The sequence below is a fragment of the Glandiceps talaboti genome, chromosome 17 (assembly GCF_964340395.1).
Source record: "Glandiceps talaboti chromosome 17, keGlaTala1.1, whole genome shotgun sequence".
Lineage (NCBI taxonomy): Eukaryota > Metazoa > Hemichordata > Enteropneusta > Spengelidae > Glandiceps > Glandiceps talaboti.
In genome coordinates, this window is record NC_135565.1 from 804,708 (window position 1) to 826,760 (window position 22,053).

The window sequence follows — 22,053 nt, forward strand, 5'->3', positions numbered from 1 at the left end:
ATTCTGAATATAACGAATTGTCTAATTTGAATTATTTTGAACATTCTGAGAGTGAATTTTATTATGATCGACAACAGCAGATGAATGATATCTTGACAGTTATACAAAATAAATAAAGTCTAGTTGGCTGATTTCTAATATCATGTCGGTCAAAATAAGCATGCATCTAATTTACATATTTAAGGAATGCAATAAAAAATTCATCAAAAATAGAAAAGAACATGAACTGACTTGAAATTAACAAATCTAAGTAATCTATGCTGTGCGCATATACATGGCAGATGTTAAAGCAATCTGACAAGTAGTATTTGAGAAAGATGATGAAAGTGTCATTTTCGACAAAAAATTCATTTAAAATTGAAAATGGCATAGATCAACTTGGCATAAAGAAATCTGAATAGCCTCCCCCATAAAAACTTGCAGACAAAATATCAAAGTATTTTGACTGTTGGTTTTGGTAGCGATGTAATAAAGTTGTTATTTTTTGTATTTTTATACCATAGTCACCATTTTATTAATAAATTTACTGTTATGAAAATTACACAAAATTTTAATAATGAATGAAATAAACTAGGGATCTAAAATAATTTCGAATTTCAATTTTCTAACAAATTTACCAAAAACACTGTCCATAAGCTTAATTGACAACAACATTCAACTTGTAGTAGACACAACATTTAATTTTACGGAGTGTCTTGTGACTGGCGCCTGTCAGCAGACTTGGCCAATTCTTTTTCATCATTCCATTGTATTTAAACCTTGTACTTGACATTTCGCAATATTTATAATTCTCAACAAAATACCTCAACATGCTTCACCTCGCTCGTACTCAAAGCAGCCCCGGTATGATCACTGACATGACTAGAGAGAACCTTTTTGGATTTACATGTAAAACGGGGAAAGATACACAAAACATAATGCAAAATCTGAAGCCAAATTAAAGTTGTAATTATTTTAATTATTTTTACTTGCCAAATATTTGCATTTTGGAAATGGCAAGACATGTTCATGTCGTTTACATCACAGACAACTAACACTAGTTTATATCTGTGTTTACATGTAAACTGTCGGCCATTAAACAAAGTTTGTCGATTCACTGTACGTACTGCTATGGCCTAGGCATGCCTTGCCTTGCTTACGCAAGTTGTCTTCATTCTAGTTCACTGTCACTCCAAATTGCACGTCAATATAGAATTAATCACAAGTTACATGTTATCTGAAAACACCAAACTTTTATACTGGGTTTGAAGTGTGATTTTAGTGAGTACCGAACTCCAACGTTGCTGCTTGCTGTGGAAAATCGCCCGGTCAAACGAGGCCAGCTTCAACTTCCGGGTCAAATCAGTCGTTTTCTACCGAAAATTCTTGAACGGACCGTTACACAACGATCCTACTAAATTTACTTGCCATGGTTATTTAAAACACATAAAAATCCACCTTTTTATGAAATTTGTAAACTTTCCGGTCCGTATTGAGGAAACTATGAGCGAAAAACCGGGTCGAAATTTCAGGGCCTCAAGTATATGTTGCGAATTCGTCGGAAAATCGGTATTCCTAAATGTAATGCCAAAATTTATTTTGCTGGCACAAAAGAAGAGATGTCAGTTGAGGTTTAGGCGTTTACTTTACAGTATCTAAAATGGTGGACTCTCTTGAAAGTTATGGTGAGTTGAAAATACCCAAAAATAAGGCCTGTGAGCAGCCATTCAAAGTGTAACGGTTGCTAGATCTGGAGGATAGATTGTATGCTAATGAGGGTATTGCGGACTGGCTGATTATGTAGAAGGGGTGCAGAATTTGGATTTGAAGTTTACAAGCCTGTTTCGAACAAACACTTGTCATTTGGGTGCACAATACGTAGAATTATGACTATAGCACATATTACATTGCTTGTTTGACATCAATAGTGTCTTTTGAAAAGTGGCAGTTTACAATACACTTACTGTCGCAGTTTTCGGACAGGGTCAAGTTATTCGACGATTACTATTGGATAAAAACTGCAAAAAAGTAACACCCATCATTGCTGCTTAGACATTTCCTTTAGGGTCTTTTTCAACCGGGTTTATAGTGAGAAGTAACTTTGTGGATGACGTAGTCCCCGAATTTATAACCCTACATCGATGACTTAGTAATCGGACGACAGTATTGGTAATCGGACACGAACTTCCACACTGATTTACGTATTTGTTGCGTAAATTAAGAATTTCGCCACTCCATTTGATTTAAATATTGGGAAAAAACATTGGTATTGTGATATTTTAATCACCGTAACACTAAAGTTGATTGTTTTTGCAGAGGAAATATCATGAACACTGTCCTACTACCGAATTCGACCCCGGGATTTGTTCACAGTTCATGGCGCTGCTTGGCAGTCTATGTTTTGGGCACGTAAATGTGAGCACTGTCCGTTATCTGATACACTTCTTTGCTCCAGATACGTAACATATTTTCGCTCAAAAAACATCAAGATTTCATGGAAAATGTCATCTAGTTCGAACGGAGCGCTGGGAGAAAACTATTACTGAAATATTTGTAGATTTAAATAAGAGCGAAATGATATTGAAGTGATTTTGTAATATTTCCGCATACTTTGCTGTAGCGAAAACACTGGCAACTGCGGCAGTGTTGTCACATACGGTAACTTTGTGATCGCCGATATTAGTGCTCTCAAAACCGATACCACAAGATTAGTGTTGAATCAAAATTGCAGTATTGCCTGATCTTTCGTACGAATGCTTGAGCATGTCAATATGGCAGTTCCGGAGAAAACGACGACAATCGCAGGACTAGTCGATATCTGTCCGAAAAAAGAGTCTGTCCGAAAACTACGACAGTGAGTGTATGGCGTCGGTCACAATGCTCATTAACATATTAATTTTTTTGTTAAATTGACTTGAAATTAACAAATCTGAGTAAGCTACCCTCTGCGCATCAACACACCAGATATCAAAGCAATCTGACAAGTAGTATTTGAGGAGATGATGAAAATATCATTTTTTGAAAAAAAGTCATAAAAAATTGAAAATGGCACAGATCAACTTGGCATGAACAAATCTGCATAGCCTCCCCCCAGGGAACATGCACACCAAATATCGAAGAATTCCGACTGTCACTTTCGGAGTAGAAAGTGAAAATATAAAAGTTTGACGGACACCTATGATTCACTCTACTCTCTATACCTCAATACCCACCTATACCTAAAGCTACGCTTTCAGCTTTCGCTGACAGCGGAGCTAATAAAAAGTTGACGGACACCAATGATTCACCTATACTCTATACCTCTATACCCACCTATACCTAAAGCTACGCTTTCAGCTTTCGCTGACAGCGGAGCTAACAAAAGTTGACAAACGGACGCGTGGCTGGCGGACAGACAACGATGGAGAATCAACCTATCTGTAAAGCTGCGCTGTCAGCTTTCACCGCCAGCAGAGCTTGACCATGTTTAGTGACCGTTTTCCTTTACAAAATCATCATGATGATGGCATTTAAATGATTTAAATACAAACACTGAAAACTTCTAAATAACGTGGGTTTTTAGTTGATAATATAGCAAAACAGTTCTCTTTTAAAGGGTGAAAAGTTCAATATGTAAATTAAACTGAAAATTATAATAATTAATATTTTATAAAAACAAACCATAGAAAGACACTCTTGTCAACATAAAATGAAAACTAAATATTCAGCAATCAGTTATGATTTTAACTCTAAGTGAAAACACATCAATTTGAAGCATTCAACACTTTACCAGTAAATCATGTATCTAGAAGATGAAAAGTTCAAATGGTATTTTACACTAAAACCTAGAATTAAAGTACATAGTGACTTACCTTCATGAGATTAATAATAGTAAATCGATAACGTATTCCAGGTCTAGCATTATGTACACGGAAATAATACCATTGAGTATGTTTCTTGGTATACAGGTCGTAACGAAGGTGTAATTCGTATTCATTGTCTGTCCTGGAAATAAGACAACAGTCATAGGGGATAGATCAGATGGCAAGGAACTAACTTTTATAATAAATTATTGGAAATACTACATGGAAATACTATGGTAACTACTAATTTACCTTACCTTAGGACTACATAATGTACCTTACCTTATACAGATTACCACTTTATAATGTACCTTACCTTATACAGATTACCACTTTATAATGTACCTTACCTTATACAGATTACCACTTTATAATGTACCTTACCTTATACAGATTACCACTTTATAATGTACCTTACCTTTGGATTGCCTTATACAAATTACCACTTTATAATTTACCTTACCTTATACAGATCACCACTTTATAATTTACCTTACCTTATACAGATTACCACTTTATAATTTACCTTACCTTATACAGATTACTTAAATTATAATTTACCTTACCTTATACAAATTACCACTTTATAATTTACCTTACCTTAAACAGATTACCACTTTATAATTTACCTTACCTTATACAGATTACCACTTTATAATTTACCTTACCTTATACAGATTACCACTTTATAATTTACCTTACCTTATACAGATTACTTTATAATTTACCTTACCTTAAACAGATTACTTTATAATTTACCTTACCTTATACAGATTACCACTTTATAATTTACCTTACCTTATACAGATTACCACTTTATAATTTACCTTACCTTATACAGATTACTTTATAATTTACCTTACCTTATACAGATTACCACTTTATAATTTACCTTACCTTATACAGATTACCACTTTATAATTTACCTTACCTTATACAGATTACCACTTTATAATTTACCTTACCTTATACAGATTACTTTATAATTTACCTTACCTTAAACAGATTACTTTATAATTTACCTTACCTTATACAGATTACCACTTTATAATTTACCTTACCTTATACAGATTACCACTTTATAATTACCTTACCCTATACAGAATACCACTTTATAATTTACCTTACCCTATACAGAATACCACTTTATAATTTACCTTACCCTATACAGAATACCACTTTATAATTTACCTTACCCTATACAGAATACCACTTTATAATGTAGCTTACCTTTGGACTGCCTTATAAAGATTACCACTTTCAAAGCGAGACTCAAATACCAGAGTTGTGTCTTCTGGGCCATTCAGTTTAACAGCACGTATACTACAACCATTGCGATTACCACCAACACGGGATCTCAAAAACTTAAAACAAGACAGGAATGTGTTATATATTGTATTATCTAGAATAAAATGTACTTCAACCATTACTGCTGTTACCAAAAACATGGGACCTCAAAACAAGGAAACAAAGTTAGTAATTTATAATTCATTGTCATTGTCGAGCTTCACATATTCATTACAGTCACTATGATCACCTCCATCGTATAGTCAAGTGAGTTACGCTAAAGCAACATTTAATTTTTACCCCTGACAGCATTAGTTTAATCATAGACCCTCCACCACCTCTGGTGGAGGGTCTATGGTTTAATGGCATTGGAAAGTTGATATAAACATGATCACATTATTGTATCCTAACATGACACCAACTGAAGATTAATGAGCATCTATTGCAATGAAGTAACCAATTACACTGTCTGTCGGTGTGGGATAGATTACTAATGACAAGCACTGTTCAGTCTTTCCGCAGCGGGTGGGTTTAGCTGTCGCTTTGACCACATGTATACGTGGAGAGGCTGGTGATTGTAGAAAATGCAGACAGTTATAGGACTAGTTGAATGTTGTTACTACATCTGCTCCAAACGTACCATAATAATCCATAATCCTATCAAGTCAGCCAGATTTTAATCATTTTCATTTGTAATGCATTATTTGTGACTGCTACCATACCAGTACATGCCAAGTATTGTAACAAATGACATTGACAACAAAAACTGTTGATAACTGACTTTACATTCCAGTAATCTGTAATGATAACTGACCTCAGTATATGAATACATTCCAGTATACTGTGTTGATAACTGACCTCAGTACATGAATACATTCCAGTATACTGTGTTGATAACTGACCTCAGTATATGAATACATTCCAGTATTCTGTATTGATAAATGACCTCAGTACATGAATACATTCCAGTATACTGTGTTGATAACTGACCTCAGTACATGAATACATTCCAGTATTCTGTATTGATAACTGACCTCAGTATATGAATACATTCCAGTATTCTATGTTGATAACTGACCTCAGTACATGAATACATTCCAGTATTCTGTATTGATAAATGACCTCAGTATATGAATACATTCCAGTATTCTATGTTGATAACTGACCTCAGTACATGAATACATTCCAGTATTCTGTATTGATAACTGACCTCAGTATATGAATACATTCCAGTATTCTATGTTGATAACTGACCTCAGTACATGAATACATTCCAGTATACTGTGTTGATAACTGACCTCAGTATATGAATACATTCCAGTATTCTGTGTTGATAACTGACCTCAGTATATGAATACATTCCAGTATTCTATGTTGATAACTGACCTCAGTAGAGGAATACATTCCAGTATTCTGTGTTGATAACTGACCTCAGTATATGAATACATTCCAGTATTCTGTATTGATAAATGACCTCAGTATATGAATACATTCCAGTATTCTGTATTGATAACTGACCTCAGTATATGAATACATTCCAGTATTCTATGTTGATAACTGACCTCAGTACATGAATACATTCCAGTATTCTGTATTGATAAATGACCTCAGTATATGAATACATTCCAGTATTCTATGTTGATAACTGACCTCAGTACACGAATACATTCCAGTATTCTATGTTGATAACCGACCTCAGCACAGGAATATATTCCAATATCCTGTTTTGATAACTGACCTCAGTACAGGAATACATTCCAGTATTCTATGTTGATAACCGACCTCAGTACATGAATACATTCCAGGAGTCTGGTATAGAAATACATTCCAGTATTCTGTGTTGATAACTGACCTCAGTACATGAATACATTCCAGGAGTCTGGTATAGAAATACATTCCAGTATTCTATGTTGATAACCGACCTCAGTACATGAATACATTCCAGGAGTCTGGTATAGAAATACATTCCAGTATCCTGTGTTGATAACTGACCTCAGTACATGAATACATTCCAGGAGTCTGGTATAGAAATACATTCCAGTATTCTGTGTTGATAACTGACCTCAGTACAGCAACACATTCCAGTATTCTGTGTTGATAACTGACCTCAGTAGAGGAATACATTCCAGTATTCTGTGTTGATAACTGACCTCAGTATATGAATACATTCCAGTATTCTGTATTGATAACTGACCTCAGTACATGAATACATTCCAGTATTCTATGTTGATAACTGACCTCAGTACATGAATACATTCCAGTATTCTGTATTGATAACTGACCTCAGTACATGAATACATTCCAGTATACTGTGTTGATAACTGACCTCAGTACATGAATACATTCCAGTATTCTATGTTGATAACTGACCTCAGTACATGAATACATTCCAGTATTCTATGTTGATAACTGACCTCAGTACATGAATACATTCCACTTTCTACTAAACAGGGATGCTTGTTACAGGATGTAATGTTTAAGCATTGACTAATCTTCTGTTCTCATTGTTTACTTTCTAATCCAACACTTTTACAACATGCCTTTGTAACCTTAAGTAATTCTACAAGGAATTATTACTTGTTTGAAGTCAACAGTTAATCTAAAAGAATGATTCGCTGAAAGTTTTTAATAACTGACCTACATGCTAGGGCTAAATACCTGCATATCCCAGCATTTCTACGTAAACTATTATAGTAAAAAAAAGATGTAAACTGAATGTCTTCCGTAAGGGCAAAGCTTTGAGATTGTCATTCCTACAGACAAATGTTGGAATACAACAGAACATATGTAATAAGTTTGTTTTTTTCTCATTCATTGCTATTTGCCCATAGCTGGGTTTTTTTTCATGTTTGTCCAGCCAATTCAGTCTGCAGATGAAAGGGAAAACACAAAAGTAGCTCTCCCTACGTTAATTGCCACCAGTGAAGACAACTGCAAAACTAATCATGAACTAGCCTATGACATATGCCCCACATACACACTTGCTGTAAAGTACTAAATAAAAAGAACAGTAACTGCAATGATAAGTAGATTGATTAACATTTGTTGAGAATGTTTTTAAAAAAACTGCATCATCACACCACTTTAGACAACATTTCCTAATAATAATAATACTAATAATAAACATTTATATAGCGCCATATACATTGTATCCTTGACAGTGCTCATAGGCGCTTCACATTTGAAATAAATCAAAAGCTACTGCAATTACAAGTATGGCTGTAAAAAAAAAACAGCAACGTTATAATGATTTAAAATGATTTAAAGAGTACATCTAAATCGACTAAATCTAAATAAATGATTGGTAAGACTAATACAGTTTAGATTACACACTGTAAATCTGGGTGAAAAGGTGAGTTTTCAACTTGCGTTTGAAAGTGTCAATTTCTGTGCATTGTCTGATGTGACATGGGAGATTGTTCCAAAGCTTCGGTGCAGCGTAGTAGAAGGCGCGATTTCCAAACGACTTTGATGCAACTCTCGGTACAACTAGTTGTTGTTGATTACTCGAACGAAGGCAGCGGGCTGGTTTATACACAGTGAGAAGATCACACAGATATGATGGGGCGGCACCGTTGAGGACGCGATAGGTCAGGAGTAGGATCTTGAATTTGATTCGTTCGGTTATTGGAAGCCAAAGGAGTTTACGTAATACGTCGGTGATGTGGTCATGTTTCTTTGTTCTGGTAATAAGACGAGCCGAGGTGTTCTGGATGAGTTGGAGTTTGTTTATATTTCGTTGGGTGATGCCGTAGAGGAGACTATTTCCATAGTCTAGTCTGGATGTTACTAACACATGCACCAGGTGTTTGGCTGTGTCTTCAGTTAGATATTTCCGAATTGCACTAATATTCCTGATGTGAAAATAAGCTGCTTTGCAAAGTGCATTTACTTGATTGTCCTAATGAGAAACTATTTTTTCCTTTTTAGTGGCCTACCAAAATATGCCAATAACTTATTAAAACTACAAGCTACATCAATAATGTATCAATAATGTATAGGTTAATCTGGCTATACTTTACTACAATAGATATAAGTGATACAAGCTACAATACAATTGATATAAGTGATACAAGTTGTACTGCAATTGATATAAGTGATACAGGCTATACTGCAATTGATATAAGTGATACAAGTTGTACTGCAATTGATATAAGTGATACAGGCTATACTGCAATTGATATAAGTGATACAGGCTATACTGCAATTGATATAAGTGATACAGGCTATACTGCAATTGATAAAAGTGATACAAGTTGTACTGCAATTGATATAAGTGATACAGGTTATACTGCAATTGATATAAGTGATACAGGCTATACAGCAATTGATATAAGTGATACAGGCTATACTGCAATTGATATAAGTGATACAAGTTGTACTGCAATTGATATAAGTGATACAGGTTATACTGCAATTGATATAAGTGATACAGGCTATACAGCAATTGATATAAGTGATACAAGTTGTACTGCAATTGATATAAGTGATACAGGTTATACTGCAATTGATATAAGTGATACAGGCTATACAGCAATTGATATAAGTGATACAGGCTATACTGCAATTGATATAAGTGATACAGGTTATACTGCAATTGATATAAGTGATACAAGTTGTACTGCAATTGATATAAGTGATACAGGTTATACTGCAATTGATATAAGTGATACAGGCTATACAGCAATTGATATAAGTGATGCAGGCTATACTGCAATTGATATAAGTGATACAGGCTATACTGCAATTGATATAAGTGATACAAGTTGTACTGCAATTGATATAAGTGATACAGGTTATACTGCAATTGATATAAGTGATACAGGCTATACAGCAATTGATATAAGTGATACAGGCTATACTGCAATTGATATAAGTGATACAGGCTATACTGCAATTGATATAAGTGATACAGGTTATACTGCAATTGATATAAGTGATACAAGTTGTACTGCAATTGATATAAGTGATACAGGTTATACTGCAATTGATATAAGTGATACAGGCTATACAGCAATTGATATAAGTGATACAGGCTATACTGCAATTGATATAAGTGATACAGGTTATACTGCAATTGATATAAGTGATACAAGTTGTACTGCAATTGATATAAGTGATACAGGTTATACTGCAATTGATATAAGTGATACAGGCTATACAGCAATTGATATAAGTGATACAGGTTATACTGCAATTGATATAAGTGATACAGGCTATACTGCAATTGATATAAGTGATACAGGTTATACTGCAATTGATATAAGTGATACAGGCTATACAGCAATTGATATAAGTGATACAGGTTATACTGCAATTGATATAAGTGATACAGGCTATACTGCAATTGATATAAGTGATACAGGTTATACTGCAATTGACATAAGTGATACAGGCTATACTGCAATTGATATAAGTGATACAAGTTGTACTGCAATTGACATAAGTGATACAGGTTATACTGCAATTGATATAAGTGATACAGGCTATACTGCAATTGATATAAGTGATACAGGCTATACTGCAATTGATATAAGTGATACAGGCTATACTGCAATTGATATAAGTGATACAAGTTGTACTGCAATTGACATTAAGTGATACAGGTTATACTGCAATTGATATAAGTGATACAGGCTATACTGCAATTGATATAAGTGATACAGGCTATACTGCAATTGATATAAGTGATACAAGTTGTACTGCAATTGATATAAGTGATACAGGCTATACTGCAATTGATATAAGTGATACAGGCTATACTGCAATTGATATAAGTGATACAGGCTATACTGCAATTGATATAAGTGATACAAGTTGTACTGCAATTGATATAAGTGATACAGGTTATACTGCAATTGATATAAGTGATACAGGCTATACAGCAATTGATATAAGTGATACAGGCTATACTGCAATTGACATAAGTGATACAGGCTATACAGCAATTGATATAAGTGATACAGGTTGTACTGCAATTGATATAAGTGATACAGGCTATACTGCAATTGATATAAGTGATACAGGTTATACTGCAATTGACATAAGTGATACAGGCTATACTGCAATTGACATAAGTGATACAGGTTATACTGCAATTGACATAAGTGATACAGGCTATACTGCAATTGACATAAGTGATACAGGCTATACTGCAATTGACATAAGTGATACAGGCTATACTGCAATTGATATAAGTGATACAGGTTGTACTGCAATTGATATAAGTGATACAGGCTATACTGCAATTGATATAAGTGATACAGGTTATACTGCAATTGACATAAGTGATACAGGCTATACTGCAATTGACATAAGTGATACAGGCTATACTGCAATTGACATAAGTGATACAGGCTATACTGCAATTGATATAAGTGATACAGGCTATACTGCAATTCATATAAGTGATACAAGTTGTACTGCAATTGATATAAGTGATACAGGCTATACTGCAATTGATATAAGTGATACAGGCTATACAGCAATTGATATAAGTGATACAGGCTATACTGCAATTGACATAAGTGATACAGGCTATACAGCAATTGATATAAGTGATACAGGTTATACTGCAATTGACATAAGTGATACAGGCTATACTGCAATTGATATAAGTGATACAGGCTATACTGCAATTGATATAAGTGATACAGGCTATACTGCAATTGATATAAGTGATACAGGTTATACTGCAATTGACATAAGTGATACAGGCTATACTGCAATTGACATAAGTGATACAGGCTATACTGCAATTGATATAAGTGATACAAGTTGTACTGCAATTGATATAAGTGATACAGGCTATACAGCAATTGATATAAGTGATACAGGCTATACTGCAATTGACATAAGTGATACAGGCTATACTGCAATTGATATAAGTGATACAGGTTATACTGCAATTGACATAAGTGATACAGGCTATACTGCAATTGATATAAGTGATACAGGCTATACTGCAATTGATATAAGTGATACAGGCTATACTGCAATTGATATAAGTGATACAGGTTATACTGCAATTGACATAAGTGATACAGGCTATACTGCAATTGACATAAGTGATACAGGCTATACTGCAATTGACATAAGTGATACAGGCTATACTGCAATTGATATAAGTGATACAGGTTGTACTGCAATTGATATAAGTGATACAGGCTATACTGCAATTGATATAAGTGATACAGGTTATACTGCAATTGACATAAGTGATACAGGCTATACTGCAATTGACATAAGTGATACAGGCTATACTGCAATTGACATAAGTGATACAGGCTATACTGCAATTGATATAAGTGATACAGGCTATACTGCAATTGATATAAGTGATACAAGTTGTACTGCAATTGATATAAGTGATACAGGCTATACTGCAATTGATATAAATGATACAGGCTATACTGCAATTGATATAAGTGATACAGGCTATACTGCAATTGACATAAGTGATACAGGCTATACAGCAATTGATATAAGTGATACAGGCTATACTGCAATTGATATAAGTGATACAGGCTATACTGCAATTGATATAAATGATACAGGCTATACTGCAATTGATATAAGTGATACAGGCTATACTGCAATTGACATAAGTGATACAGGCTATACTGCAATTGATATAAGTGATACAGGCTATACTGCAATTGATATAAGTGATACAGGCTAAACTGCAATTGACATAAGTGATACAGGCTATACTGCAATTGATATAAGTGATACAGGCTATACTGCAATTGATATAAGTGATACAGGCTATACTGCAATTGACATAAGTGATACAGGCTATACTGCAATTGATATAAGTGATACAGGCTATACTGCAATTGATATAAGTGATACAAGTTGTACTGCAATTGATATAAGTGATACAGGCTATACTGCAATTGATATAAGTGATACAAGTTGTACTGCAATTGATATAAGTGATACAGGCTATACTGCAATTGATATAAGTGATACAGGCTAAACTGCAATTGACATAAGTGATACAGGCTATACTGCAATTGATATAAGTGATACAGGCTATACTGCAATTGATATAAGTGATACAGGCTATACTGCAATTGACATAAGTGATACAGGCTATACTGCAATTGATATAAGTGATACAGGCTATACTGCAATTGATATAAGTGATACAAGTTGTACTGCAATTGATATAAGTGATACAGGCTATACTGCAATTGATATAAGTGATACAAGTTGTACTGCAATTGATATAAGTGATACAGGCTATACTGCAATTGATATAAGTGATACAGGCTATACTGCAATTGATATAAGTGATACAGGCTATACTGCAATTGATATAAGTGATACAGGCTATACAGCAATTGATATAAGTGATACAGGCTATACTGCAATTGACATAAGTGATACAGGCTATACAGCAATTGATATAAGTGATACAGGCTATACTGCAATTGATATAAGTGATACAGGCTATACTGCAATTGATATAAGTGATACAGGCTATACTGCAATTGATATAAGTGATACAGGCTATACTGCAATTGACATAAGTGATACAGGCTATAGTGCAATTGATATAAGTGATACAGGCTATACTGCAATTGATATAAGTGATACAGGCTATACTGCAATTGATATAAGTGATACAGGTTGTACTGCAATTGATATAAGTGATACAGGCTATACTGCAATTGACATAAGTGATACAGGTTGTACTGCAATTGATATAAGTGATACAGGCTATACTGCAATTGATATAAGTGATACAGGCTATACTGCAATTGATATAAGTGATACAGGTTGTACTGCAATTGATATAAGTGATACAGGCTATATTGCAATTGATATAAGTGATACAGGCTATACTGCAATTGATATAAGTGATACAGGCTATACTGCAATTGATATAAGTGATACAGGCTATACTGCAATTGATATAAGTGATACAGGCTATACTGCAATTGATATAAGTGATACAGGCTATACTGCAATTGATATAAGTGATACAGGTTGTACTGCAATTGATATAAGTGATACAGGCTATACTGCAATTGATATAAGTGATACAGGCTATACTGCAATTGATATAAGTGATACAGGCTATACTGCAATTGATATAAGTGATACAGGCTATACTGCAATTGATATAAGTGATACAGGCTATACTGCAATTGATATAAGTGAAACAGGCTATACTGCAATTGATATAAGTGATACAGGCTATACTGCAATTGACATAAGTGATACAGGCTATACTGCAATTGACATAAGTGATACAGGCTATACTGCAATTGATATAAGTGATACAGGCTATACTGCAATTGATATAAGTGATACAAGTTGTACTGCAATTGATATAAGTGATACAGGCTATACTGCAATTGATATAAATGATACAGGCTATACTGCAATTGATATAAGTGATACAGGCTATACTGCAATTGACATAAGTGATACAGGCTATACAGCAATTGATATAAGTGATACAGGCTATACTGCAATTGATATAAGTGATACAGGCTATACTGCAATTGATATAAATGATACAGGCTATACTGCAATTGATATAAGTGATACAGGCTATACTGCAATTGACATAAGTGATACAGGCTATACTGCAATTGATATAAGTGATACAGGCTATACTGCAATTGATATAAGTGATACAGGCTAAACTGCAATTGACATAAGTGATACAGGCTATACTGCAATTGATATAAGTGATACAGGCTATACTGCAATTGATATAAGTGATACAGGCTATACTGCAATTGACATAAGTGATACAGGCTATACTGCAATTGATATAAGTGATACAGGCTATACTGCAATTGATATAAGTGATACAAGTTGTACTGCAATTGATATAAGTGATACAGGCTATACTGCAATTGATATAAGTGATACAAGTTGTACTGCAATTGATATAAGTGATACAGGCTATACTGCAATTGATATAAGTGATACAGGCTATACTGCAATTGATATAAGTGATACAGGCTATACTGCAATTGATATAAGTGATACACGCTATACAGCAATTGATATAAGTGATACAGGCTATACTGCAATTGACATAAGTGATACAGGCTATACAGCAATTGATATAAGTGATACAGGCTATACTGCAATTGATATAAGTGATACAGGCTATACTGCAATTGATATAAGTGATACAGGCTATACTGCAATTGATATAAGTGATACAGGCTATACTGCAATTGACATAAGTGATACAGGCTATAGTGCAATTGATATAAGTGATACAGGCTATACTGCAATTGATATAAGTGATACAGGCTATACTGCAATTGATATAAGTGATACAGGTTGTACTGCAATTGATATAAGTGATACAGGCTATACTGCAATTGACATAAGTGATACAGGTTGTACTGCAATTGATATAAGTGATACAGGCTATACTGCAATTGATATAAGTGATACAGGCTATACTGCAATTGATATAAGTGATACAGGTTGTACTGCAATTGATATAAGTGATACAGGCTATATTGCAATTGATATAAGTGATACAGGCTATACTGCAATTGATATAAGTGATACAGGCTATACTGCAATTGATATAAGTGATACAGGCTATACTGCAATTGATATAAGTGATACAGGCTATACTGCAATTGATATAAGTGATACAGGCTATACTGCAATTGATATAAGTGATACAGGTTGTACTGCAATTGATATAAGTGATACAGGCTATACTGCAATTGATATAAGTGATACAGGCTATACTGCAATTGATATAAGTGATACGGGCTATACTGCAATTGATATAAGTGAAACAGGCTATACTGCAATTGATATAAGTGATACAGGCTATACTGCAATTGATATAAGTGATACAGGCTATACTGCAATTGATATAAGTGATACAGGTTGTACTGCAATTGATATAAGTGATACAGGACTGGTTATACTGCAATTGATATAAGTGATACAGGCTATACTGCAATTGATATAAGTGATACAGGCTATACTGCAATTGACATAAGTGATGTAGGCTATACTGCAATTGATATAAGTGATGTAGGCTATACTGCAATTGATATAAGTGATACAGGCTATACTGCAATTGACATAAGTGATACAGGTTGTACTGCAATTGATATAAGTGATACAGGCTATACTGCAATTGATATAAGTGATACAGGTTATACTGCAATTGATATAAGTGATACAGGTTGTACTGCAATTGATATAAGTGATACAGGCTATAATGCAATTGATATAAGTGATACAGGCTATACTGCAATTGATATAAGTGATACAGGCTATACTGCAATTGATATAAGTGATACAGGTTATACTGCAATTGACATAAGTGATACAGGCTATACTGCAATTGATATAAGTGATACAGGCTACACTGCAATTGATATAAGTGATACAGGTTATACTGCAATTGATATAAGTGATACAGGCTACACTGCAATTGATATAAGTGATACAGGCTATACTGCAATTGATATAAGTGATACAGGCTATACAGCAATTGATATAAGTAATACAGGCTATACTGCAATTGATATAAGTGATACAGGCTATACTGCAATTGATATAAGTGATACAGGCTATACTGCAATTGATATAAGTGATACAGGCTATACTGCAATTGATATAAGTGATACAGGCTATACTGCAATTGATATAAGTGAAACAGGCTATACTGCAATTGATATAAGTGATACAGGCTATACTGCAATTGATATAAGTGATACAGGCTATACTGCAATTGATATAAGTGATACAGGTTGTACTGCAATTGATATAAGTGATACAGGACTGGTTATACTGCAATTGATATAAGTGATACAGGCTATACTGCAATTGATATAAGTGATACAGGCTATACTGCAATTGACATAAGTGATGTAGGCTATACTGCAATTGATATAAGTGATGTAGGCTATACTGCAATTGATATAAGTGATACAGGCTATACTGCAATTGACATAAGTGATACAGGTTGTACTGCAATTGATATAAGTGATACAGGCTATACTGCAATTGATATAAGTGATACAGGTTATACTGCAATTGATATAAGTGATACAGGTTGTACTGCAATTGATATAAGTGATACAGGCTATAATGCAATTGATATAAGTGATACAGGCTATACTGCAATTGATATAAGTGATACAGGCTATACTGCAATTGATATAAGTGATACAGGTTATACTGCAATTGACATAAGTGATACAGGCTATACTGCAATTGATATAAGTGATACAGGCTACACTGCAATTGATATAAGTGATACAGGTTATACTGCAATTGATATAAGTGATACAGGCTACACTGCAATTGATATAAGTGATACAGGCTATACTGCAATTGATATAAGTGATACAGGCTATACAGCAATTGATATAAGTAATACAGGCTATACTGCAATTGATATAAGTGATACAGGCTATACTGCAATTGACATAAGTGATACAGGCTATACTGCAATTGATATAAGTGATACAGGCTATACTGCAATTGACATAAGTGATACAGGCTATACTGCAATTGATATAAGTGATACAGGCTATACTGCAATTGATATAAGTGATACAGGTTATACTGCAATTGACATAAGTGATACAGGCTATACTGCAATTGACATAAGTGATACAGGCTATACTGCAATTGATATAAGTGATACAGGTTGTACTGCAATTGATATAAGTGATACAGGTTGTACTGCAATTGACATAAGTGATACAGGCTATACTGCAATTGATATAAGTGATACAGGCTATACTGCAATTGATATAAGTGATACAGGCTATACTGCAATTGATATAAGTGGTACAGGTTGTACTGCAATTGATATAAGTGATACAGGCTATACTGCAATTGATATAAGTGATACAGGCTATACTGCAATTGATATAAGTGATACAGGTTGTACTGCAATTGATATAAGTGATACAGGCTATACTTCAATTGACATAAGTGATACAGGCTATACTGCAATTGATATAAGTGATACAAGTTGTACTGCAATTGATATAAATGATACAGGCTATACTGCAATTGACATAAGTGATACAGGCTATACAGCAGTTGATATAAGTGATACAGGCTATACTGCAATTGATATAAGTGATACAGGCTATACTGCAATTGACATATGTGATACAGGCTATACTGCAATTGACATATGTGATACAGGCTATACTGCAATTGATATAAGTGATACAGGTTGTACTGCAATTGATATAAGTGATACAGGCTATACTGCAATTGATATAAGTGATACAAGTTGTACTGCAATTGATATAAGTGATACAGGCTATACTGCAATTGATATAAGTGATACAGGTTATACTGCAATTGATATAAGTGATACAGGCTATACTGCAATTGATATAAGTGATACAGGTTATACTGCAATTGACATATGTGATACAGGCTATACTGCAATTGACATACGTGATACAAGTTATACTGCAATTGATATAAGTGATACAGGTTATACTGCAATTGATATAAGTGATACAAGTTGTACTGCAATTGATATAAGTGATACAGGCTATACTGCAATTGATATAAGTGATACAGGCTATACTGCAATTGATATAAGTGATACAGGCTATACTGCAATTGATATAAGTGATACAGGTTATACTGCAATTGATATAAGTGATACAAGTTGTACTGCAATTGATATAAGTGATACAGGCTATACAGCAATTGATATAAGTGATACAGGCTATACTGCAATTGATATAAGTGATACAGGTTATACTGCAATTGATATAAGTGATACAGGTTATACTGCAATTGATATAAGTGATACAGGCTATACTGCAATTGATATAAGTGATACAGGTTATACTGCAATTGATATAAGTGATACAGGTTATACTGCAATTGATATAAGTGATACAGGTTATACTGCAATTGATATAAGTAATACAGGTTATACTGCAATTGATATAAGTGATACAGGTTATACTGCAATTGATATAAGTGATACATGCTATACTGCAATTGATATAAGTGATACAAGTTGTACTGCAATTGATATAAGTGATACAGGTTATACTGCAATTGATATAAGTGATACAGGTTATACTGCAATTGATATAAGTGATACAGGCTATACTGCAATTGATATAAGTGATACAGGCTATACTGCAATTGATATAAGTGATACAGGCTATACTGCAATTGATATAAGTGATACAGGTTATACTGCAATTGATATAAGTGATACAGGCTATACAGCAATTGATATAAGTGATACAGGCTATACTGCAATTGATATAAGTGATACAGGTTATACTGCAATTGATATACCATTGACTTTACATGTTATACTGCAATAGAAATATGTGATACAGGCTATACTGTAATTGATATAAGTGATACAGGCTATACTGCAACTGTATACTTGCTTAAAAAACAAATCAAATACTTACATATGTTTCTTTTGGTGGTGGACAATAGAAAACAACACGACCTTCACCCTCTGATGCTGGCATTGGCATTTTCTCACTACCCGCTGAGAAGAGAAATAAAAAAGATGGGCATGAAACAATGAAAAACAAGTCATTGAGAATGACATAGTCCCCGCTATGATTGGGTTTTAAGGAACTGGCAGTTTATGTTGTCATTTTCTTGATATCACTAGTCTGATCACGCAACAACACTTGTGAACCTAAATCAAACAGACTTAGATATGTTGTGTCTGCTCGTTGGACATGGAACATGCCTACTCATGTTGTGTCTCCTCATTGGACATGGGACATGCCTACTCTTCAAGATGACATGATGGAATAAACCATTCAACAATAAAGGATATGTCGGGTACGGGGGGCCTGTTCAAGCATGTCTGAGTTATGGCTTTGGACATGAAAACTGCACCAACAAAATCGCTGCCAGGCAGCCATATCGGATTGTATCACGATGAAAATGGATATGCACATGTATGTCATAGAACACTGTCCTAATACCAACTTTGAATGAGATCTGTTCAAGCATGTCTGAGTTATGGCTTTAGACAGGGAAAATTTGCAAACAAAATGGCTGCTAGGCGGCCATATTGGATGTATCATGAAACAAATTGACGTGCATATGTATGCCATCGTATGTTGCCCCTGTACCAAGTTTGAAAAAAATCGATCAAGGCATCTCCAAGAAACGGGTCTGGAGGACGGACTGACGGAGGGACGGATGGACGGAAGGCACCCAATCCATAGGTCCCCGTCCCGGACTTTGTCCGGCGGGGACTAAAAAAGTTTGTTTTACAAAGTACATATCATACAGCCTGTGGAATCAATCATCGGTTACCAAGGAAATCATTGAACAGATTGTGTGTGACAATTTAACATGATGTACTTACTTGGTTGATAGAAAGGTTCTGGTGATGTAGCTACATCAGCGATATGTAGAACTCTTTCAGGGATCACTTCCATAACTGATGGCCTATAAGTCAAACATATTTAATACGCCAACATAAAGTGACTAAATATATCTTTATGGAGAAGAGTTAAAATCAATATCTATACAGAAACACTTGTCAATGAATTAAAATAGAAACATGATGTATATGATAAGACATCATACTACAAGGCGTATGTTGATATTTCACATACATTTAGAGATCTCACTACAATCATGTCTTTTTCTTGCAAATGGATTTGTTTAAATCAGTGAAAGTATAACACTATGACAGAACCTAATGATACACAGGTGCAAGTGTGGCATACTCAGGGTATTTCCATGAGTGCTTGCAGTGTTCTCTACAGACGTACTTCCATGAGTGTAGTGAGTCAACATGCAGCAGCATACACCATACAAGTGCAAATCCCTAAAATGCCTTGGACTACCAACACTGGAACTTACATGGCATAGGATACTGTTATTTTTACATGTTTTACCCAAAACAGCAAATTTCTGTTAAAATCATATTTGCAATCACGAGATTCTGTGTACAAGGAACGATTGTGCACTCAGTTGCATGTGATTGGCATACAGTAATATACAAGTCACTGAAAATGACAGTCCCGCTATGATTGGGTCTTAAGGAACTGGCAGTTTATGTTGTCATTTTCAAACCTAGTTAATATTGTTTGGCCTCATATGGTTGTTTTTGATATCACTACTCTGTTCAAGCATGTCTGAGTTATGGCTTTGGACATGGAAACTGCGCCAACAAAATGGCTGCCAGGCAGCCATATTGGATTGTATCATGACAACAATGAATATGCACATGTATGTCATAGAACACTGTCCTATTACCAACTTTGAACGAGATCTGTTCAAGCATGTCTGAGTTATGGCTTTGGACATGGAAAATTCGCAAACAAAATGGCTGCCAGGCAGCCATATTGGATCGTATCATGACAACAATGAACATGCACATGTATGTCATAGAATACTGTCCTAATAGCAACTTTGAATGAGTTCTATTCACGCATGTGTGAGTTATGGCTTTGGACATGGAAAATTCGCAAACAAAATGGCTGCTAGGCGTCCATATTGGATCGTATCATAAAACAAATTGATGTGCATATGTATGCCATAGTATGTTGCCCCTGTACCAAGTTTGAAAAAAAATCGGTCCAGGCATCTCCAAGAATGGACGGACGGACAGACACACAGACGCACGGACGCACGGAACCCAATCCATAAGTCCCCGTCTGGACTTCGTCCAGCGGGGACTAATTAAGGTATCTGTGTGGGCTAGGACGTCAGGTGAATTTATCAATAAAACTATGTAAATCCACTCATACATTTTTATTTAGACGCACTGGAGTCGGAACTAGCAAAGGGCATACCGTCAATAAGCAGTAACACAGCCACAAACTTTGACCAACTAAGAGTAATTGACATTTTGCTGGGGAGTCTGATGCGCCCTCTACGACAAATTCCTGAGTAACACACACACGTACGGGGAGTGTGAGAGTCTGCCGTAAAGATGTTTTAGTATTTT

At 34.6% G+C, this 22,053-nt stretch overlaps 1 protein-coding gene across 1 annotated transcript in view; it reads right to left on the reverse strand.

Moving 5' to 3' along the window:
• LOC144448602 (cytosolic carboxypeptidase 2-like) overlaps positions 1-22,053 on the reverse strand; it is a 211,183-nt gene that overhangs the window by 162,739 nt on the left and 26,391 nt on the right. Inside the window, exons 6-9 of the mRNA XM_078138878.1 lie at positions 20,461-20,543; positions 19,538-19,620; positions 5,052-5,185; positions 3,831-3,963 (exon numbers count right to left, since the gene is read on the reverse strand). Coding sequence (XP_077995004.1) covers positions 3,831-3,963; positions 5,052-5,185; positions 19,538-19,620; positions 20,461-20,543 — 433 coding nt within the window. The remainder of the gene's footprint in view (positions 1-3,830; positions 3,964-5,051; positions 5,186-19,537; positions 19,621-20,460; positions 20,544-22,053) is intronic.